Here is a 24,562-nt window from a genome sequence, read left to right on the forward strand (position 1 = left end):
CCACACATTTGATTAGCAAAAGTAGGGAGTGAATCACTTTCAAGGTACAAGATTCACTCCTACAAATTTTTGTGTTACAAATGGAATGGGCAGGCTCCATTACATTTGTAACTCGAGGACTACCTGTACTAACAGTCAATTCTTATATTTTCATATATAAAAGCAAGCTCAAGTTTGTAATCAGGACTCCTTATTGAGTTCTCCTGTTTGAGATGCACCTCTCACACCCAATTAATTAGGAATACCTATAAAAACAACATATTTATTTATTTATTAGTTTTTATAAACCGCCCTTCTCCCGAGGGACTCGGGGCGGTATGCCGAAACAGGGTTGTAAAAAGATCCCCAGAATCAATATTAAAACTTCAAACTTTTTCTTTACATAAGCAGTATTTTCTACACATTATTTTTTTATTACTCCATTTTGGTAAATTATTCTTGACCATCAATAGCGTTTTCCTTTCCATCCCAAATCAGCAATTTGCTATGACATCTGCACTCCCAAAAGGAAAAATGCATTTTCTTATTTTTGGCAGCCCATCTTCCACAAACTGTTAGCATAGGAGATTTTGTAATCTTCTTCCCTCTAATGTTGGTGCTAGTGAAACAAAGGGATTTTATTCTGACATGAAAGGTTTTCCACATATTGTACTACAGTTCCTCCAAAGTTTCCTTTAACAACTATTTGTCTAAGCTTTATTAAGTTCATCTGCTTCAATTAATTCAACTGTTTTCAGTCCATCATCTTTTTTTCTCTCTTTTCATCTATAAAATGATAGAATATCTTCCTAGAGGTTTAAATTATTTTGTGCTCGCTACCCTACTTTCCCTCAAATATGTGTTATTATATGCAGCAAAATGACAAAGACAATAAATTAAAAAGGTCAGCAAAGGGAATTTAAATATAGGTTTGGGAAGGGAAGCATACAAAAAACTCTTCTCATTTTGAATATGTCAAAACTTAATTTGTCCTGTGCTGCAAATCCATCACTATTGTCCAAATTATTCTAGTTGGAACAACAGCAAAGGATGGTAGAATTCTGAGAAGTCTTTAGCTTAGTTCACGATTGATCTACTTTTTGACCAAGGTTCTGCTGGTTTCAATAAAGAGATTATGTGGAAGATTTAACAGCCTGCTCATATGATGGGGGTGGGGTGTTGCAGTAAGAAGGTAGAGGGGGATAAACTTGGTTCATTTGTGGAGACTTAGGTTGGACATGGTAACTCATGGCCATAGGATTCATCATAATTCCTTCTGGATCTGCATAATAGGCCATTCCTGGTTGCTGGGTTCCTAAAAAAGAGAGACAATAGAAAATATCTGAAGTTGATTAATGTGACCATGTCTAAACAAGTAACTGGATGATTTTCAAGCTATTCACAAGGCTTTTTATATTGTATAATTTAGAGAATGTTAAATATAAAAAATACCCCATCAAGAAGATCAGATTTCACAATCTGAAATAAGAGGATATTTTTTCTTGGTAACTTGGAAATGAGACAATATTTCTTCTTTTTGAACTACTAATTTGATATTCAAATTGCTGCACTTCCCATATTATATATACAAGCTTTGTTTCTATTCATTCCTCTATCACCATTTTTTTGAATCAGCCATCCAACTTAGTATTTAATGTATTATCATACATATGCTGTGACAAAGACTATGTAACAGGATGTGAGACAGAACCAAGTTCAGTTCACAGAATGTCTGAAGTAAATAAAACAGAAACTAGAATATTGTACAGAAAGGCTGCCTTCATTTTGAAATTAAAATGGATTTCCCAGAAATTCTTCAGAACTCAATGGACAATTGTCTGGCACTTACATGGTAATCTGGCTCTATCCAGAAAACATTGCTGCAATGATATCCCGCAGAAAAAGTGACTGCTGACAGATGAAGTTTTTATTGTACAGTTTTATTGTTTTTATTTGCTATGGTCTCAGATTTTATTGGGACAATATAATTCTCTTAATAATTTCATACTCTTTGTCCTATATTTAAATTCTATTAAAAAGGGGAGTAATGCTACAAAAGATACGTTTTGACAGGTAGGGCTCAGAGTCTCTTCTCTGAAAGTACACAGGATCCTATATGATGTGATATCATGACTCCCTTCAAATCACTGATGGTATCAATTCACTCCTCTCCCCTCATGATTTACAGATGTTCACGTAATTCTGAAATATAATCTGAAATGTGTCAGTAGATAACATAACTGGGACCTAGTATTTCTGGTGGCTTATTCTTCAACAGTAGAAAGAAATATCTTCTATCAGAGTAAAACATGGACAAAACAACAGTTTATGTTTGAATTTGAAGCATCTAGTATATATTATACTGTATACAGTATGTTTAAAGATCTCTTCTTGTTCAAGGTATGGCCTCTTCAATTATATTTAGTTTAGTACATGTTTACTATTAAACTATATTTAAATTTATTTTCCCTTTTCTTCTATTCAAATTGTTTTTACCCTGATTAAAAAAATTATGTACAGGTAGTCCTCAAGTTATGAGTATAATGGAGCCTGCCATTCCACCCGTAACTCAAAAACCCATACAGTGAATCTCATATCTTGAACAAGATCACTCCCTTGCTCATTAAAATGCATGCAGCTCATTAATCAAACATGAGATATCTTAGGGTGGGGAAGGCCATGGAGGGCCTAGTGATAGAACCCACTAAGACACTGCATGCTTCCCCCTCCCTTCCTGCCACACCAGACTCACCTGGAAAAGATCTGTCTCCTCTCTGCCATGGTTCCCGCTGCTGCCTAGATCTGAGGCCAGGGAATGCTTCTGTCCCCCTCCCCCCCTGCGCGGCCCGATCTGGGCTCTGGAGGCCTTTTCCAGGCCACTGCTACCCAGATTTGAGGCCAGGGAACGCTTCCACACACACACCACACAGCCCAATCCGGGCTGCGGAGGCCTTTTCCAGGCCATTGCCACCCGGATTTGAAGCCAGGGAATGCTTCTGCACCCTCCCCATGGCCTGGAAAAGGCCTCCAGAGCCTGGAGAAGTGTTCCCCGGCCTTATCTAGGTGGCTGCAGCCTGGAAAAGGCCTCCAGAGCCCAGATCCAGCCTCCAGAGGCATCTGGAAGCATCCTCCAGCTTCGGTTTCATTCTCTGTTGCAGAGAACAGAGGCCTAAAGTACCATGATATCTCGTGAGATCAGTAGAGTGAAATCTCGCCCAACTGATCTCACGTGATCTTGTGTTACTTTAGGCCTTCATTCCCTGTGAATGCACCAAAGTCCTGAAGCAGCCAAGAAACCAAAGGATATTGATCTTCGTAGGGTGAGTATTGAAGTCCTGGTGAGTAGAGAGACCCAGGGTGGGGATGGGGAGGGATGGAATAACCAAAGTGAATATTGCAGAGCCACTGCTGTTGCTGGACTTGGTTGTAAGCACTAAGGGACGCTCATCACATAACTCTGAACAAGTGTTAAGTGAACAACAAGCATTAAGTGAACACTCGTAACTCGGGGATTACCTGTATTCAACATACAATGAAGCATTTTAATATGTGAATAACTACAAGGAGAAAAATAGATAATTTCCTGTGTGTCATTGTAATCCTATGTGTGAGTTTGTATGAAATATAATAGAACAAGAATGTATTTACATTTTGAGGGGTCTGGCTTGATAACCATTTGATGTGTTTGGTGTGTTCTTAGACATGCTAGTGTTTTTCTTTGATTACAAAAATAATAATTTTAATCCATGGGAAAAGTAATTTAAAACAGTTGTTCTTTTATCTTCTTTTTCATTAAACAGCCACCCCAACCTGGTACACTATGAAATTTCAATTTAAAAGTCCCAGAACAATTTAGCTTCTTCATTTTTTATTATTTTTGCCTATTTTGTGGCCCCAGAAGTTCTTGCTTGCAGGCAAATGCTTTTTCTTCATATATTCCAATGCAATATTGTTGCTGCTTTGTCATGCTGTTGTTTTTGTGATCTTGCAATAGCTAATTACATGGCCCACAGTTTCTTCAGTTTTATTACATTCTGGTGATATATTAGAAAAACAATCTTAATATCAAATTTTAAATAGCAAATATGTTTGCTTTGGATGGACTCTCCTTTGTTGGAGATATGTAAGTTGAACAACTATGCCTTTAACTTGCATTGAGATAGCCAGATGGCCTGTTTTTTAACTTATTACTAGTATGATCCTTTGTAGTCACACTATTCTTTTATGGCACAAACTTTGTGTTGAAATTATACTTCTTCAATCTGCCTCTTAAGTCTTTTAAGATATCTAGCAGATTGCATAAGATAATGCATTATATTACCTTATGATCAAATCAGTAATAGCAGTAATTATTGAGATAAATAATTACTATATTATTGAGCAATAGATGTAAACCTAATAGGGCAATTGTAATCTCTAACCTGGTGTACTGGAGTTAGGTGGTCGAGTGAATGACACGTTATAAGTTGTTTCATCAACCAGTGGTGGAGGATACATCCGTCTTCGGATAAAGAAACCAGCCCCACAGCAAAATAGAACTCCCATCATCAGAAGGAACCTGAGCAAAAAAAGAGGGAAACAAGTTAAAAAAAATTGGTTACTTACAAAATTTAATGTATAGTTAATTATTGATCCCAGTACAAGTAATTAATCCAATGATCAATAAATCTAAATGGCTCAGAGGAAATGGAAATATTTTTTTTATTATACTTCAAGTACTGTTTAGGTAGAGTATATAAATTTCAACATGCTTAGCATTAGTTTTTTGGTCCCTAGAGCTTCCCCCAGTTGGCCAAATATTTGAGCATTTTGGAGGTGAAAATACATTAAGTTTTTTCCACAACCTTTCCACATCTCAAAAACAACCTGGGACAATGAAACTAACAGTTGTTGCGTGTTCACATAATAGCCATCAAGTCTAAACTTTGAGGATTGCTCAATCCCAGGTTGGTCAGAGGGGGAGAAAGATCTTCTGATTTTTAGGGAGTTAGAGACTGCATCCAAAAGGAAAAAGGGATGACCAGAGGGAGGCTTCATGGTGTGAAAGAGATGCTATTCACTCATTCTAACCTTTACATGCCCAAGAGAACTATGACTCTTGTTCCAGATTTAATCTTCTATTGTTGTTATACCCATATACTTAATTGGATACTATGGCCCATTGAACTGAATGAAGCTTACTTACATGAAGGCAGGTATCAGACTGTATTAATTACTTGAATCCATCTGTCATAGTAATACAGGAATTCTTCTTTAACTGATTTAGAAAGCATCAGATGTGGAGTGCTTCCTTAGGCACTTAACTGCAAAAGAAGCTTCATGGATATCACGTTAACCTTGCTAGTTGCTTACCAACTTACCAAAAATACCATAGTCGCTGGACCAACAAACTTCTCACGCAGCATCTTGAACCACAACAATCTTCATAGGACCGACATCTGTATAATGGGGACAGAAATGTAAAAACTAAAAACCTTAAGATTTCTTAGATTTAAGAATTAGCAAGAAAGTAGAAACTCAGAATGCCAGAGTTCTGTTTCCTTGCTTTAACTGTGAACATGATTGCTAGATAACAAATTCTGGAAGGTCCACAGTTCTGTTTTAAAGATTTACTTTCAGGACTGTTATTTGTGGGATTAGATATCTGAAAGCAAAAGGCACAGAGAAGGTGTTCCCTGGAAACTAACTACAGTGCTAAACTGGACTTGTCAAGAAGTCAGAGCTACTCATCATCAACTACCACAGATTCAAGGACAGGAAATTATTTAGCTGTTGATACAACTGATTTTTTTCATTCATATTCATGGGGTTATACTCTGAGTACACTGGGAAAGAAGAAAACAAAACTATCTGCAATTTCACATGGATATAAATAATATATTTTCAAAACTGGACATTTATATTGATGAAGCCAAGCCACAAAACATGGATTAAGAGATCATCTATATCTAGGCATATCTATCAAAAAAAGCAAAAATGAAAGTTTTCCTAGAAAAATGAGGGGGGGAAACCAAAATAAATTAAAATAATTCATTATTTCATTACTTAAATAACAGCATTATGCTTGGGCACTCAGTCATCCAGATGTTTATACTGGATTTGGCATTTTTTTTCACCTATCAAGTCCTTACCAAAACCCAGGATAGACAGATGTTGCTGTTTAATAACATAAGAAATAACGCTGCAGTTCCAACTAAAGCTGCCTTTTGCAATTATTACTATTATGATTAGTCACACAATTTTTTCTGTTCTCAAATTATTCCTCTATTTAGTATAAATGGAAAGGAAAAACACGTATTCCCAAACTGCATACATAAGTTGTTAGATGCTGGCTTAGCACTACAGAATTTCCCTGTAAATATTCCCAGGTAGAATCTCTTCTTTTGGCCTTATGCCATCAGTGGAGAGATCTCAAAATCACCTTCCACTGGGCTTGTAATTGGAATGTTTTTCTGTTCATGATATGGACAGTGAAGTCTCAGGATAGATAGAAAGAAGCACTGTAGCCCAAAAGTATTTAACTACAATAAAAACTCTTCAACAAGAAATATAGATTTATTATGAAGCAACTACATTAAGAGCTATAAGCTGTTAAATGTTTAGGTAGATGTTGTTTTCCTTAGACATTTATATTTTTACCACCACTGCTCTGATTTTCCCGACTTGCAACTGAGAGACTCCAACGTGCTACATAAAACCTGTGTGCGAGGAGAAGATCTTCTTTATCTTTACTCCTTGTAGGAAGCCTCCTCCCTCCCCAGAATAAAATATTCTTTATTCTTAAGATTAAAAAAAAGCAGAATAGAATATTTTCCCTGAAGGAGAAAAGGAGAAGCAAAAAGCAGCCCCAGAAAAATGCTCCTGTCATTGACGTTTCTGGCTATCAAATAAACAAAGACCTTCTTTCCTGCAGCCTGCCTCCATTTTATTTCCAGTCCATTAGAGCTGCATGTGCCGACTTTAGCATTCCAGTTTTGGCTTGGGCCCCACCAGGCCTTCACAAAAGGAAGCTTCCTCTGGTCTCATCACTCTATTTGTTCCTCTATCAGCTGCTGACATCTCGAAGCCGCCAACCTCCTGGTGGGGTCCAGGTAGGCTGTTACATTGGAGAGTTGTTTTAATGTCAATTCTCCAGTTAGCATTTCCAGAAAAAGAAACTCCTGGGACATGATTTTACCAAGAGTATAATACTACCCTGAAAATGTACATTGGCACAGAAGAAGTGAAAACAGTTCGTTTTCCCACTAGAAAGCTTACTCAATTAAACAAATGAGGCTCTGCTGCCCTCTAGTGCTCATCTAGTGCTCAAAGATGATGTGTGGACAGCAGTCAGTGTTGAATTCAATGAAAAGAAATTCATACATACATCAGCATAAAGTAAAAAATAAAATAAGAGAAAAATAAGAGGAAGGTGTTGGATATGTCACCATGAATTATTTGTAAAGATAATAAAGGAAGGATATAAGCAACAAAACAAAGAAAATTAGTTTTTCAATATTAAGGTCACCTTTAAACAAGACCAAAAAGATGATTCCTGTTTTTGCCATTCCTAGCTAGAATATATTCATTTATTTATTTATTTTATTTATTTTATTTTAATTCCATTTATATCCCGCCCTTCTCCGAAGACTCAGGGCGGCTTACAAGCTTAACAGTAGCCTTCATTCTATGTATATGCCTGCTTATTAGGGCTTTCACACACACCCCAAGCGGCATTATTACAAAGTCAGCTTAATTGCCCCCAACAATCTGGGTCCTCATTTTACCTACCTCGGAAGGATGGAAGGCTGAGTCAACCTTGAGCCTGGTGGGATGCGAACCTGCACTAATTGCAGGCAGCTGGTGTTACTTAAGGAGGCATTAGCCCACTGCTCCACCAAGGCTCATTTGTTTATTTAGTTGTTACAAATATTATATCCTGTCCCATTCAGAAGCTCTGCGAAACACAAACATTATGAAATTATATCCTCTAATAATCCACTATCATAAAACTTTACCATAAACACATAATCAATTGTTGTCTTCCATAAGATTTAGTTCTTTTCCTCCTTGTTATTTAGCCTCTGTGAAGCGGCAAGCTTTTTCCATGGCACCCGTCTCTAAAGAACATTCTTCTATGTTAGTTGCTTGTAGAGTACATAGAACTGAAAGCACTAGTTGGCTAGGCTATTGTTTTCATCTTTGCATAAACTTTAATTTAATTTTTGTTTAATTTAAAGACTGTTAACAAAAATTAAACTAAGGTTTAAGCAAAGATGAAAAGAATAGCCTAGCCAAGTAGTGCTTTCAGTTCTATGCACTAGAGTAATCTGTACAGGCAGAGTAGTAGGGCTACAAAAGAGGTAGACATCAATGAACAGGAAAGATGGTATTCTAGGTAGATGATGATGATGATGATGATGATGATGATGATGATGATGATGATGATGATTATTATTATTATTATTATTATTTGTTGGAAGGGACCTTGGAGGTCATCTAGTCCAACCCCTTGCTCGGACAGGAAGCCCTATACCATTTCAGACAAATGGTTGCCCAGTCTCTTCTTTAAAACTTCCAGTTTTGGAGCATTCACCGCTTCTGGAGGCAGGTTGTTCCACTGGTTAATTGTTCTAATTGTCAGGAAGTTTTTCCTTAGTTCTAGGTTGCTTCTCTCTTTGGTTAGTTTCCATCGATTGCTTCTTGTCTTGCCTTCAGGTGCTTTGAAAAATAGCTTGACTCCCTCTTCTTTGTGGCAACCCCTGAGATACTGGAACACTGCTATCATGTCACCCCTTGTCCTTCTCTTCATTAAATTAGACATACCCAATTCCAGCAACTGTTCCTTATGTTTTAGCCTCCAGTCCTCCTAGAAAGAGTCTCAACATCTTTTTTACATTGTGGTGACCAAAACTGAATGCAGTATTCCAAGTGTGGCCTTACCAAGGCATTGTAAAGTGGTATTAACACTTCACATGATCTTGATTCTATCCCTCTATTAACGCAGTCTAGCACTCTGTTGGCTTTTTTGGCAGCTGCAGCACACTGCTGGCTCATATTTAAGTGATTGTCCACTAGGACTCTAAGATCCCTCTCACAGTTACTACTATTGAGCAAGGTACAGGTATACTATACCTGTGCATTTGGTTTTTCTTGCTTAAATGTAAAACATTACTTTTTTCACCATTGATTTTCATTTTGTTAGATAGCACCCAATGTTCAAATCTGTCAAGATCCTTCTGTATCTTAAGCCTATCTTCTGGAGTGTTTGATGTCATCTGCACATTTGATGAGTTCCCCATCTACCCCTCATCCAAATCATTGATGAAGATGTTGAAGAGCACTGGGCCCAGAACAGAGCCCTGGGGTAGCCTACTACACACTTCCCTTCGTGTAGATGCAGTTCCATTGAGGACCATATGCTAAGTACAGGTGGTCAGTCAGCTACGAATCCATCTGGTGGTGATGAAGTCTAACCCACATTTTTCTATCTTATCAAGTAGTAGGTTGGGGTCTACTTTATCAAATGCCTTACTGAAGTCCAAGTAAATTATATCCGCAGCATTCCTCTGGTCCACTAATTTTGTCCACCTGATCAAAGAATGCAATAAGATTTGTCTGGCATGATCTGTTTTTGACAAACCCATGTTGGCTTTTGGTAATGAGTTTGTTTGCCTCTAGGTGTTCACTGATTCGTTGCTTGATTATCTTTTCCAGAATCTTCCCAGGTACTGAGGTCAGGCTGATAGGTCTGTAGTTTCCTGGATCCATTTTTGTTCCTTTTCTGAAGATGGGAACTACATCAGCTCTTTTCCAGCCTCTGGTAGTTCCACAGGTGCTCCAGGATCTTTGAAAGACATAGTTCAGTGGTTCTGTGATCACATCTGCCAGTTTCTTCACTCCATCTGGTCCATCTGGTCCTGGTAATTTGAACTCGTCTAGGGTGGACAGGTGCTCACTTACCATTTTCTCGCCTGTCTTAACTTGTGTTTCTGTTTTTTACAGTACTGTTTTTGATAGGTTGGACTGTTTTTTCCCTTTGTGTAAAGATGGATGCAATGTATAGTATATATTATTAATTTTTAATAATTGGCTTTTGTTTATTACATAATTTTAGTTTTCTTTCCATTGATATACCATTGATTCATTTATCTGTTGCAGTCATTGCCACTAGGAAGAAGACTTGAAATTTTTATTCCACATCGGCACACTCATACAGACCAATGAACAGAAAGAAAAAAGGAGAATCGCTTACATATAATTTGTAGGATACACCCCTTCAAAGTACCAGCATTGCTTTTTGGCTTCTGAATCCTGAAAAGAAAGAAAAAATATAGCATTGTTCATCAGATGCCAGCATGAATCATTATAATCATTATATATATTATATAATCATAATAAACATTGTATTACAATTTCATTTATATTCTAGGCAGGTTTTTCCAACGTGATACCATCTAAATGTGAGTGAAGTATAATTTCCAGAAATTCTTACATTTTGCATGTGGAGTTGAATAAAAATAATTTTAAATAAATCCTAGGATAATAAAAATTACCAGTTTGAGAAAGAATTAAGTGTTCCCTCTGAACCATTGATTTTCTTCGACATCTTTCTTCACGGCTCTTGCCATTAAAAAGGAAAAAAAGAGTTGGCAAGGATCTTTTGTCACTATATCTGCTTTTCCCCCAGGAATCCTACACAAATTATAACCTTTTCTCTTATCACAAACTGTAAGCATATGCAAACATTTGCAGTGAAATTCTCCCCCTTTATTTGAAGGAAATCTTCCTACTGTGCCAAGTTAGGTTTGCCTGCTAGTACGTTGTTTCTGATCAAAACATTAATCTTGAAGTAAATCTGACTGAACCAACTACAGAATTTCTGAAAGTCAAATTTCATCAGACCTCCATCATCTACATAGTTGGCCAACTTAGTTGCAGGGATTAGGGAAAGAATTAGTCCAGTGGAAAGGGAGTATGATTGGTGGAGGAGTGCAAAATTTTACAGGGAATTCTTCTCTTACTTGAGTACCTTTTTTAATTTTTGGACATCATTTCTTCCAGTTTTACACAATAAACTTTTCCAGGAATGCTAGACAAGAACTCCCAGCAAGCAAGACCTTTGTAAATTGTTATCTAACATATCTGAAGGGCCTTAGACTGAGGAAGGGCTAGATTTAAAACAGATAGAATGCTTCCCTTATTCACTGTTGCTTTGAACAGGTTCAGAACTTTTTGTATCCTGAATTACTCTACCCAATATTTCTTTGGCAACATCTCCAACTGTGTGGAACTGGGATGTCATGTTCTTGTTCAAAATAAGACTTTTTTTTTTAGTTTGCTCATTCTGTTGATGTTCCTCTTCTTTCCACACTATGTAAATATAAACAAGATACATGTTGGACTGTAAAATGCAAGCTATCATTGCAAGTTTGAACTGATTTAATTCTCAACTGAATATCACACTGAACAGTTACTCTAGTCTAGAAGGATGTTGACAGAATTACTTGTTTTGTCCACTGAATCACAGGCCTATCTACAGTACAGGTAACAGCTCTACACTTTTGACAAGGGACAAATAAGATTAAATTAAGAGTACAGTATGAGCATTTTTAATTATAATTATTATGATTTTATTCACTTATAGCATAAAATACAAAAATACAAAAGCAAATAATAGGGAACAAAGGTAGAAGAAAGGGAAAAAGAGAAGTGTAGAAAGGGTGCGGGGGAAAGGTGTTGACTTCCAACTCCCTCTGTTACAGTAAAATAAGGCATTAACATTGAACATTTTACATTTCTATAGTAGTATGAACTAGCCATCTCTGTATCAACAAATCAATCTAATCAGTAAAACTCCAAATCATAATATCATTTTTTTCCACCTCAAGCACAAAGTTCAGAAGCAGTTTCCAAGTAGAAACAAAAGTACTTATATTCTTTTCTTTTATCAAAACAGTCAATTTAGCCATCTCTGCTAATTCCATCAACTTTAGTAGCCATTTGTCCATGGTGGGAATCGAAACCCTAACCCTTCCATTTTTGTCTTGTTGCCATCATACATTCCCAAAATCAGAGTTCCAATTTTTCTTCCAAGTCTTTTTCCATTAGACCCATATGGAAAGTTTCTGGTTTAATCTTTATATTCACTTTAAGAATTTTCTGCATTAAAATATGGATCCTACTCCAATATTTCTTTGCTTTATTACTTGTCCACCATAAATGATAAAAAGTCCCTTCTTTACATTTGCATTTCCAACATTCATTTGAGATTCCTCTATACATTCTAGATAGCTTATCTGGTGTTAAATACCAACAATACATCATCTTATTAAAGTTTTCTTTTTGATTGTATTTTAATGTGAATTTTAAGCCTTTCATCCACATATTCTCCCATTATTCAAGCATCACATTATACCCAAAGTTCCTTGCCCACTGAATCATACAGTGTTTTACATCTTCACTTTCCAAATAATAATATAATATATATTTTAATAATATTTTGCAGACCTTGGCAATAATATATTTTTATTTATTTTTTATTTTAATTCCATTTATATCCCGCCCTTCTCCGAAGACTCAGGGCGGCTTACAAGCTTAGCAGTAGACTTCATTCTATGTATATGCCTGCTTATTAGGGCTTTCACACACACACACCAAGCGGCATTATTACAAAGTCAGCTTAATTGCCCCCAACAATCTGGGTCCTCATTTTACCTACCTCGGAAGGATGGAAGGCTGAGTCAACCTTGAGCCTGGTGGGATGCGAACCTGCACTAATTGCAGGCAGCTGGTGTTTCTTAAGGAGGCATTAGCCCACTGCTCCACCAAGGCTCACTACCACATAATAAAATTTCCAATTCATTTTTAACAAAATGAAACCTATGAATTTTTAAATATAGTTTTATATCTTTCATTTGTAAGTATGTCAACCAATGACAGACATTTATTTATTTATTTATTTATTTATTATTGGGACTTATATGCCGCCCTATCTCCCAAAGGACTCAGGGCGGCTAACAACAATAACATACAATAAATACAGAAGTTAAGATAAAATTAAAATTAAAGGCCTCTGTACAATAAATTAAAATTAAAATAAATTAAAAATTAGAGTTAAAAAATTAAAAACATAATTAAAATCCCTGTCAGTCCAGGTTAGCCAGGTGGAAAAGGAGTGTTTTGAGGCCACGGCGAAAGGACTGGAGATCTTGGGCCATCCGAAGCTCATGGGGGAGCTGGTTCCACAGGGCTGGCGCTCCCACAGAGAAGGCCCTCCCCCTGGGGGTCGCCAGCCGACATTGTTTAGCCGACGGTACCCTGAGGAGGCATGCCCTTCTGATTCTAGCTCTTCCTTAGATTTGAGGGTAGAATCACCGAAATTAAAAGATATTATTTTACCATAAATCCACCAGTCCAGTTTCACCGCCATTTCTTTTCTAAAAAAGTCTTCCTGGGGAGACACCCAAAGAGGCATTTTTATAGAAAACCTTCTTTTGTATCTATTCCAAACTCTTAATATGACACATCTAATAAAATGATTGTTAAAGTCAACATTTACTTTATCATTCCATAAATAACCATGCCATCCAAACCTTAATTCATGACCTATCCAGATGGAGTAGCCTCTTGTTCTGGAGGTTCACCCACTCTTTTAGCCAGACCAAACAGCATGCATCAAAACACAATTTCAAATCTGGTAAGCCCAAACCCCCCCTTTCCTTAGCACTTTGCAATAACTTATATTTAATTCTTGGTTCTTTCCTTGCCGTATAAACTTGGAAATATCTCTCTGCCATTGTTTAAATGGAGTATCCGTTGCAAGTATTGGTATTGTCTGAAACAGAAACAGCATATTTCTGTTATGTAGCCAGCATGACTATGCTGAGGTGCATGGAATGCTCTTATGTTCCCCCTAAAGTGCTATCTACTTGCATTTGCATGCTTTCAAATTGCTAGGTGGGCAGGAGCTGGGGCAAGTAATGGGAGCTCACCCCCTTGTGTGGCATTTGCATCACAAATCCAGTGTCTTTAAGCACTGAGCCATTGCGCCTCCCTGAAATTATTGTATTTTGTTTTTTAATAAACCGTGGTGATGCAGTGGTTAGAATGCAGCATTGCAGGCTACTTTTGCTGCCTGCAGTCGATTCTTACCAGCTCAAGGTTGGTTCAGCCTTCCATCTTTTTGAGGTTGGTAAAATGAGGAACCAAATTGTTGGGGGCAATATGCTCACTCTGCAAACCACTTAAGAGAGGGCTGTAAAGCACTGTGAAGCAGTATATAAGTGCTGTTGCTATTTGTCACAATAAGACATCATGTTGCCTTTTTTTTAGTCTGCCACATTTAATCTGCCATTCTCTCATTCAATTTGGTGACTGATCTATATGCAAACGTTAAAGACAATCTCTCCCCACCAAGGATAGATTTGAGTTGAAATAATCCTAATTGATTCTCACATGAAATAATTCCAAATAACTGGATTTTTTTTACATTTGGTAGAATGGTGCTATACAGATGGTGCTATATAGAAAATTCTCCAATTTATTTATCAAAGCCATCTCAAAATTGATGATGAGAATGATGATGATGCTAATGATAAGGAGGAGGGACATTCAAAATAGTTCACCTAGTACAGGGGTATCAAACTGCCAGCCCACGACCTGGATGCATCATGGCAAAACCGTGACACATCATGTGATGTAGTGAGTTTGACACCCCTGACTAATATAATACTTAAATAACTTAAGAATAGATGTGGGGACTCCAAAAAGTATCAAAATGTATGTATGTGCAGACATATATACCAATATTCCTAACAATGTTCTATAACCACAGCTTGAAATCTAAGCTTTAAAGTTTGTAATCTACTTTAGTAAAGAATGTAAATTGTTGTTCTTTTAGGTTCAAGAATATATCCACTGATTTTAGTTAAGCTTTAACCAATGTAAAGGTTTCATGTGGCTTTAAGGCCCTCATTAGGGGGGTTATGTCATCAATAATTGTAGGACCCAAATCTATTAGTTAACTATTTTGTCTGCAGACAATGATTGACATACATTTACCTTCTTTAACACTAAAATAACAAGCATAGTTTATCTGAAGTAGTTAAACCTTCAAGTATCACTCTTTTTTTCTAGAAAATGTTTATGGAGAAGATGAAGGAAACTGATTTGGAATACATTGGCACATCCCTTCATATTTTCCCAATCTACCTTTTCAATGAAAAGCAAGCGAGGAACCTACATTAATATGGGGAGAGAGGAGAGCAGATCATAGCTATCTACACTGTAATGTTATTTCTTGAATTTTCTCTAGGAATTACATAAGGAAATTACATGTGTTTTATTCAGTTCAGTTCAGGATCTCTTTCATCAGGCCCACAGATCTTGCTCCTATCTACTCTAATAATTTTTCTTCTCATCTTTGTTCAACTGAGACAGCAAAAAGAAAGAAGGTATTGTGCTACATAATATTGTCCTGTCTTCTTGCTCTTAGCACTGCATATCCTGCTTTCATAAAGGGAATTCCCTTAATCCAATAACTAATAGTTAAAGGTGTTTTGAAGTTTCATTGATCTGTTATCACGGAATACAGCAGAAGGCACAAATTAGCAAGCAAGCAAGCATTTTATCAAGTTGCTTATAAATACCATATTGTATCAGCTTCCTGTGCACTTAGGAACAAACACTAATTAACTTAAGGTAAGAGCAACTTTGCCTTGACTACACATAATTATCTCTAACTTGCTTCTTTCTCTGGGAGTTGTGCAAAGGCAGCAAATGCCCCAAGACAGCTTGTTTTTACTTCTCAAATGGCCTGTGCTCAGCACTAAAGATCTTCTCTGCCAGAATTCTGTGGTCTGCACGTTATCTGTTTCATTATGGCTTCTAGCAAGCTTTCTTCCTGGAAGATCCTCTAACTTCCCACTTGTTCAAGATAAACTAAATAGCTTTCAGTATTCTATTGTTTGCTGATTTGGGAATTCTGCATATCATTAGTCTTATCCCTACCTTTTACTTCTTTCAGACTCAGAAGGGGAATTCTTTCTTTCAGACTCAGAAAAGAAATATCTTCTTACTGTTTTTCTGAAAGATTTACTTCAAAACTCAATGAAATCAAAAGTCCTCTTGCCACTTCACAATTCCATTAACAGCTTATGAGTGCAAAATAAAAATCTCATAGATGTAAAGAAAGGATGATAGAAAAATAGATTATGATATCCTAATGTCAAGATTATAGATAAGAATCACGTTATTAAAAATAGGAGGAACCAAAATGATAAACCACACACAGTAGTCTTCAACTTAAAACCATTCATTTACTGACTGCTTGAAGTTACAATGGCACTGAAAAAAGTGACTTACAATTGTTCCTCACGCTTGTCTGTCACAGCATCTCCACGGTCACATGATCTAAATTGGGTGCTTGGCAACTGGCATATATTTATGATAACTGGGATCATTTGATCACTATTTGCAATCTTCCCAGCCAGCTTCTAATAAGCAAAGTCAATGGGGGAAGCCAGATTCACTTAACAACTGTATGGTTCATTTAACAACTGCAGTGATTCACTTAACACTTAACTACCTTGCTTAACAACAGAAATTCTGGTCTTAATTGTGGTTATAAGGACTACCTGAATATCCAAATTTGATTTTAATTCTGGTAACCCTTCCAGATTTGATTTCTGCAAATTTAATTCTGAGTGCTTCAGAATTTTGCACATTTTTGTACATTTTGTACATTTTTGTACATTATGTACATTTTTTTACTACATACATGGATTTGCAGAAAAAAATACTACTGTACAGATACTGTATTGTACATTTTTTAAAATTTCTGCATTAAAATGCAGAGAAGAGCAACAAAGATGATCAGAGGGCTGAAGGCTAAAACATATAAAGAACGATTGCAGGAACTGGGTATGTCTAGTTTATAGTGAAAAGAACGACTGGGGTGACTTGATAGCAGTATTCCAATACCTAAAGGGCTGCCACAAAGAAGACAGGACCAAGCTATTCTTCAAAGCACCAGTGCTCTACTCCAAAGCACAAAAAGCAATGAATGAAAACTAATGAAGGAGAAAATCTACAACTATGGAGAAATTTCCTGACAGTGAGAACAATAAACCAGTGGAATCTCTTGCCTTTAGAAGTTGTAGATACTCCATCACTGGAGGATTTTAAGAAGAGATTGGATAGACATTTGTCTGAAATGGTACAGGATCTCCTTTTAGGGGTGGACTAGAAGAGTTCCAAGGTCCCTTTCCAACTCCGTTCTGTTCTGGATTTGCCCAAAATCATTAAACCAAACCCAAAGTATCCCAGAGGTATCAGATAAAGTTATGTGATAAATACTTCCACACTGCAACTAGTCAAGCTAAAGGGCCATCAACAGCTAAACACAGTTCCTCCATGGTTTTGGTTTGGTTAATTCAACTTCTCCACTGAAAATCAACTTCTCCACTGAAAATTTTAGCTCCAGAGGCAACTCATTCCAGAGGGTCGGCCGCCCACAGAGAAGGCTCTCCCCCTGGGGGTCGCCAGCCGGCATTGCTTAGTCGACGGAACCCTGAGGAGGCCGACTCTGTGGGAGCAAACTGGGCGATGGGAGGTTGACAATGGCAGCAGGTGGTCTCACAAGTACCCCGGGCCTAAGCCATGTAGGGCTTTAAAGGTAATTACCAGCACCTTGAATCACACCCGGAGGGCAACCGGAAGCCAATGCAGCTCGCGCAGGAATGGTGTAACATGGGAGTATCGAGAAACTCCCATAAGCACCCGCACGGCCACATTCTGCACCAGCTGAAGCCTCCGGGTGCACTTCAAGGGCAGCCCCATGTAGAGAGCATTGCAGTAATCCAGGCAAGAAGTGACAAGGGCATGGGTGACTGTGCATAGGGCATCTCAGTCCAAAAAGGGGCGCAACTGGCACACCAGGCGAACCTGTGCGAAGGCCCCCCCTGGTCACAGCAGTTAGATGATCCTCCAAGTTAAGCCGTGAATCCAGGAGGACACCCAAGTTGCGGGCCCTTTCTGAGGGGGGCAATACCTCCCCCCCATCAGAAGAGATGAAACATGTTGGACAATACAAGATGCCGGTATCCACAGCCACTCAGCCTGAGCCTGTTCTTTCCCATCCAGACCCGCACCGCCTCCAGGCACCGGGACATCACGTCAAGGGCATTACTGGGTTGGCTCGGGGTGGAGATGAACAACTGGGTATTGGAATGTAGCACAGGCTTAATGACCACGAAGAGAGAGCTGGCATGCCACGGAGAACAATTTATTAAGTGAGGAACCGGACAGCTGACAGCGTGTTTTGGTCGCCCTTTTATACAGGAGCCGGCGAACCCTTGTCCAATCCCCACAACGTATTTGCCCGCCGCGGGAACTCTCTCCAATCAGCCAGCGGCAGCTTTGACAGCTAGGAGCTGTCAACAAGCTGCCGTGTGTGCGCTGTCCAATTGACTCTTGCTGCCTGGCTTCGAACTGTCAGGGAGCTGTCAACGGTTTACCCCATAACAACATAACATAACATAACATAACATAACATAACATAACATAACATAACATAACATAACATAACATAACATAACATAACATAACAGGTATCATCCGCATATTTCACCCCAAAGCCACGGATGATCTCACCCAGCGGCTTCATATAGATGTTAAACAGCAGGGGGGAGAGAACTGACCCCTGAGGCACCCCACAAGTGAGGGGCCTTGGGGTAGATCTCTGCCCCCCTGCCAATACAAACTGCGAGCGGCCCGAGAGGTAGGAGGAGAACCACCATAGAACAGTGCCTCCCACTCCTAACCCCCCGAGCCGTCGCAGCAAGATGCCATGGTCGATGGTATCAAAAGCCGCTGAGAGGTCAAGTAGGACCAGGACAGAGGAACAACCCCTGTCCCGGGCCCACCAGAGATCATCTACCAGTGCGACCAATGCCGTTTCTGTGCTGTAACCATGCCTGAAACCAGACTGGTGCGAGTCCAGATAGTCCGCTTCATCCAGGAATTAGAATTACCGAAGAACTTCAGACAAATACACCCAATCTTTCACTGCAGCTTGCTGAAATGAGAACAACAGTCGCCCTTACACCCAAAAATCCCACCACCACCACCTCCAATCATGGTTGAAGGGGAACAACACTTCAAAATAAAAGAAATCCTAGATTCTAGGAAGTACCATGGGGCAAACCAATACCTAGTAGCGTGGAAACACCTTCCCTCTTCACAGAACAAGTGTGTCCACAAACATCATGTTAGAGCACCCAAAATGCTAAAAAAGTTTCATACAGAATTCCCCAACAAACCCGACTAACTATATACCTGTTTTCTCTTCTCTACAGGTGGATCTCTCCTATTTTTAAAGGGAGCAGGATGTCAGAACCCATTCCTGCTTCATTTCTATCTATCCCCTCTAACCCAAAAGCAAATATCACCTTTCCCTGGGTTCTGCCATGCTCCCAAGGGGGAGGGGGGATGTGCCCGTGGGTTTATTGCCTCTGCTTCCTCTGTCTGCTACAATGTAACCTTTTGCTTTCATTTGCTCCCCTGCGCTATCTCTCTTTCTGAACTTATCTCCCTAAACTGTCAGCTAGAACAAGGGAAGGAATAAAGAATGTAACCTCTGTGCCTGGTTTATTTCTACGATCCCAGAGGAAGGTATGAAGAGCCGTCAACCATCGCTGTGTGATCTGGAGATGGGCCGATGTTATCTCCCCTTTTCCCACAATAGACCTAACACTTGGGGATTGGTCGTCCCACACTGGCCAGATGGACTATGGGGTGGGGTCTTGCTTAGGGATACTTTAGCCTATCGTTCTGCGCAGGAAATCTCAGATCCTGTCTAGTATGCCTCCTATCAACTGCTCTTAATAAAAGTTCCTGTTGGAAGAATTTGCTTCCAAGAGTTCTGCTTTCTTAAGATATGGGATTGAAGTGGGTCCTGACACATGTAGCAGCTCCTGGAGACAGCAGAAGAGAAGAGAAAGAACTGGAGAAAATCACAAAATAGAAAGATGTGCAAATAGAAGTAGAATGACTGTGGCAAAGGACAGCAAACATACAGTAACACCAACAGTAATAGGTGCCTTGGGTGCAATCTCAAAACACCTAAAGCACCACTTCAATTTTATCAACTTTGATAAAAATCACCATCAGTCAGTTGCAAAAGGCAGCTTTATTCAAAACAATGTCAATATCTTTAATACAATCAGACAACAATATCTACTTATTCCAGGTTCTAGGGAAGAACTCAACAGATGGATAAAAATACGAAAAACATTCTATATCTTGACCAACTATAATAATATATTAAAAGTATGTGCTGTCCATTTTCCAGTGAAACATTGGTGATTTCCCAAAGAACAAAACAGAATTTGGGTTTCTGTATTTCATTCAAATATCCTACTGTGGCATGATCCTTTTGCAGAATGGAAATGCCTTTCAGTGCAACTGAAAGGCATTAGGTTAAATCATCATTTGCCATAAAATGTAATGTTTCATGTACAAAATAAACATTATGTTTTCCTTCAGTTCATTACAAAGCAACCCTAGGATGTTAATGAAACTAACAGACTATTGTCCAGTCAGGTCTTCTTCCCAACAGGGAGAGGACCATGCTACAACTAAATTAAACACCCCATGCATGAATTCCATGCTAGAGTTTTCTAAAAGACATGTTTGTAATTTCCTGCTAATGCCTAAATATCAGGAAGGTATTTCAGTTTATTCAAAACCAAACTGTCGTCTTAATTGGAAAGTGGAAGAGGTGGGATTCTCTTATGCAATTATTTTAAATATTTTCCTCTCAAATTAAGTATTAATAATAATTAACAAATGTTTAAGAAAAAGCTAATCTTTGCAAAGTTGGCAAAAAATAAAAATAAAAATAGAAGTTACTATTACACAAAAACTGTCCAATTAAAAAAAATCTGAAGCCAAAATAGAATCATAGAACCACATGGGTTTGTGCACAGGAGATCTTCTCTAATTTTATATCACTAAAGACAGTGAAATATCATTTTCCTCTCTTTTTTGCATAATTTTCTCATTTCTTCTAAAAAATAAAACAGTAGTTTTATTGTTCCCCATTATATATTTAAAGAAACATCACTACTCTGCACTCATTTTGTATAGAGAACCTCAACTTAATGAATGTGGCAAGTAAAAATTACTTCCAGGTAACCATAAAAATGTGTGTGTCAATATGTCAATTTAATGTGCCTATTTGCTTTTTCACTCTTCCTAAAACAGGGAAAAACAGAGAGGACTACTAGCAGAAAAAGTGGTTAAGAAAAACTAGCTGAATTTTCTTCCATTAATTTCTGGAAAAAACAATTTCACAGCAGCATCTAAGTCCAAATCATGCATTTCATTTGCCCCAAAAGTACTAGCTGTGACCTGACCTGACCTATGAATAGTCCTGGTCGTTCAGTTCCATCCGGCCTGAGGGCAGCCCAGGTTAACTAAAGAACTTGGTCTTTTGTCTTGGCTTCCTGAAACCTAAATATGGTCCCGAGCATAAACTTAATTGCATAATTTCTACCTATCCTTACTTTTCTGAAATTGCAAATAGAGCTTTTCAGCACATAGAATGTCCAAAATCTAATGATAATCTGATGAATTTAACCTACATAACTCAGCTTTTGGGAGAAATGTACAAGAATTAAATACATATCAAAACAAGTACAGCAACCCTGACCATATGTTGCAACTGGCAGGAGGGCAGTTTATTAACCTCACCCTTAATAAACACAATGGTCACACCCTCACAGCTATTTCTATGGGGGAAAGACACTTCCCTGCCAAATGTGCCCTTCCAGCAGCAGGCTCTTCAGACATATGGATTATATACACACAGCTTTTAACACAAGGAGGCCTTTGGCCCATTTAGGACTCAGCCTCTTTAGAGAGTTTAAAACATACCAATGAGATTGTGACCTTCCCCATAAAAAGTACTTGTAATGGAGATTCTTTCATAATCAGCACAGCCATTAGAGATAAAAGCTTATGTGATTTGCCTCTTCAACACTCAGTTACCTTGTGCACTTCATAAACCAAAGTGTATAATAAGAAAAAGAGGAATAATTGGAGGAGAGGATAGGTTTCTCTATAATTTCACACTGAAATTTAATTTAGTCATGGACAGACCACATAGTTAAACTCATTGTTTAAGGCAAAGATGTGCATTTCAGGCAACTTGGAAAAAATAGCAAATCAATTATGCAAGGGAGCCTGGAATCTTAACCAGCCTTATTATTCATTTTATGAGGATTTGGTGGGGAAAAATTGCCTCAAAACATTAAGTAGCGCTTTCTATGTTTCATTACATTTCCCAGCACTACTTTTCTGGGAGAAAAAGAATTATTCATTGGAAAATAACATACAAATCTGGTCTGAGATGGCAAACCATGTGTGAGCTGAATAACTTCAGACTCTACCAAGCATCCCCTCTTTCAAAAGTGAAAACAATGTTGGCACAAAGAACCCTTCTCTTTCGAATCCTGGGTACTGGTTTGAGAAATGTTTTGATGTCTCCCCTCAACTTGGCTGCCTTATCCTGATTCCAATCTCTGCAAGCCTCAGAGCTCACTCCCACCACAATGCTTCTATATAGAACATTTTCAAATGATTAAGAATTACATTTACAAAGGTCATTTTTTGGCCATTTCAACTTACCTCCAGGAATAGGAAGAGCAACACTAATATTCCCTGCTGAAAAGAGCTCATTTCTCCTTTTTTGTCAGTCGAGGTTCCCTCTTTCTGCCTGGTTTTCTCAGAGGCACTTGGAAGCTGTTAGTAGGAGCGCCATTCCCTCCAGCATTCCGCCTTCAAAGGGTGCAAAAAAGGAAGAGATGGCTCAAGAACGGGATAGGGACGAGGTGTGGTGGTGGCAAAAGACCCCAAGTGGTCCGGTGAACGCGAGAAAGGAGAAGTAAAGATCAGAGAGACAACAGGATCCTCATTTCTTTGCTTGGCTTTGAACAGGAAACGATCGCTCACTTTCCAGGAGAGACGAAACGAACCTGGTTAGAGCTTCTGATTTCCACAATCGCTGGAAAACGCCTCTTATTTAGTTACCAATTACGGCATGTCTCCAATAATTGATGCCCTCGGACGTTGATCCTGCTACGGGAGCAATCCCCAGTGACCAGCAAGGGCGGGAAGGCTATACCAGGCGGACCGCCTAGAACAGCACAAAGAGAGGCCGCAACGCAGTTGGCGGAAACGGAATGAATCTCAGGGCAGGATTTGTAGGATGGAAAGTGCCCGCCCCGGGACCTCCTCGCAGAGTTCGCTAAGCAGTAGCTGCTTCGCTCGCCCACCGGACTGCTTTCACCTACTTCGGTAGAAAAAGCGGGCGGCAACCAGGGCTCGGGGAGGAGGCGCGCGACCTACCGCCCAGGACGCGGAATTAAAGAGCAGCAAGACGAGACAGTGGGCGGGTGGGGAAAGGGACCTTGTGCAGCAGATTAATTCATCCCTACCATTTCTCCTGCGCGGTTATATACAAAGTGATGGGGAACGGGAAAATTTCCAGTTACATAGATGTTAATTCTTAACATATATTACAATAATAAAATAAACTCGGATACTTCTTGCTAGCTAGGTAACGGGGTTGAAGGAACATGAAGGGACCTTATTGTACTTATGATTTTATTATGCTTATTGTTTTATTATGTTTGACATTAGTAGTATTAGTTTGTAGCCATACAGGAAATTATTCAGGAGATTGCTCACATGAAAAGAGCAAGGTAAGGTTCAGTGGTCCAAGAAATGAGGGGGGAAATGAGTTACATGGAACCTGAATTGATGTAGATGAGTCATCATCTTGGAATTTGTTTTTTGTGTGTGGGTGCTTCCTTGCTCCTAGTACAGGAGACCTGGATCTCTTTGTTCTGAAAAAGTATAAAAGGTAGAAGAAATCTCTTCTGGGTGTGCCTTCATCTCTAAGCAGCAACGAAGAGGGAGAAGGTTACCCAACTCTATCTTGGCCAAAATAAAGTTGTTTTTTCTGGAACCTTGGTTCAGGAGTTTCTTTTGGCTCTTTGAAATTTCTGAGTAGTGCAGAGAGGTTTGTGAGGCTAAGTGGAAAACCTTAAGCCATATTCTGAACTTAGAAATCCCCCTGGATTCTGAACTTCTGGTGAAATAAGAAGTAGCAGTCAAGATAGGAACCTTTGCCCAGCTCAGGATGTTCTGCCAGTTGTGGCCCCACCTGGATCATGAAATCTGACTAATATTAACTCCCATTCTCATAACCACACAATAGAATTCCTGCCATCCTCTATGGAGAGCCACTTTGATGTAGTGGTTAAGGCATCAGGCTAGAAATCAGGAGACTTATCAGTTTTAGTTCTTCCTTAAGCACAGAATCAGCTGGATGATTTTGGGCCAGTTACTCACTCTCCGCCCTAGAAAGTAGGCCATGGCAAGCCACTTCTGAAATCAAGTCAAGAAAACTGCAGGGAATTGTCCAGGCAGTTAACAGGAATCAGTGCTAACACCCCCACCCCAAATTTTTTTTCTGTATATCCACCAGTTTTTGAAAATGGCCAAGAAACTGCAGTAAGATAAACTGCAGTAAGAT

General features: G+C 38.8%; 1 protein-coding gene across 1 annotated transcript; it reads right to left on the minus strand.

The window, feature by feature from the left end:
* Window positions 1-269: 269 nt before the first annotated feature.
* On the minus strand, window positions 270-23,302 carry VOPP1 (VOPP1 WW domain binding protein). Its single transcript, XM_081344054.1, has 6 exons — window positions 22,998-23,302; window positions 22,651-22,800; window positions 10,214-10,272; window positions 5,340-5,417; window positions 4,401-4,537; window positions 270-1,294 (listed from the first exon to the last, which is right to left on the minus strand). Exons 2-6 carry the CDS (start codon window positions 22,699-22,701, stop codon window positions 1,113-1,115), a joined length of 507 nt encoding a protein of 168 aa, XP_081200180.1. The 5' UTR covers window positions 22,702-22,800; window positions 22,998-23,302; the 3' UTR covers window positions 270-1,112.
* Between the last annotated feature and the right edge of the window lie 1,260 nt (window positions 23,303-24,562).

Source organism: Vipera berus, assembly GCF_964194415.1.
Source record: "Vipera berus genome assembly, chromosome: Z".
Taxonomy (NCBI): Eukaryota; Metazoa; Chordata; class Lepidosauria; order Squamata; family Viperidae; genus Vipera; species Vipera berus.

What these genes read in the sequence shown, in the direction of transcription:
- VOPP1 (XM_081344054.1), bottom strand. Translation starts at nt 22,701, where the DNA reads ATGAGCTCTTTTCAGCAGGGAATATTAGTGTTGCTCTTCCTATTCCTG. An exon ending in GTGTATCCTACAAATTATAT is followed by an intron (nt 5,418 to 10,213) that starts GTAAGCGATTCT and finishes CCCATTATACAG; the next exon opens with ATGTCGGTCCTATGAAGATT. An exon ending in ACCTAACTCCAGTACACCAG is followed by an intron (nt 1,295 to 4,400) that starts GTTAGAGATTAC and finishes TCTCTTTTTTAG; the next exon opens with GAACCCAGCAACCAGGAATG.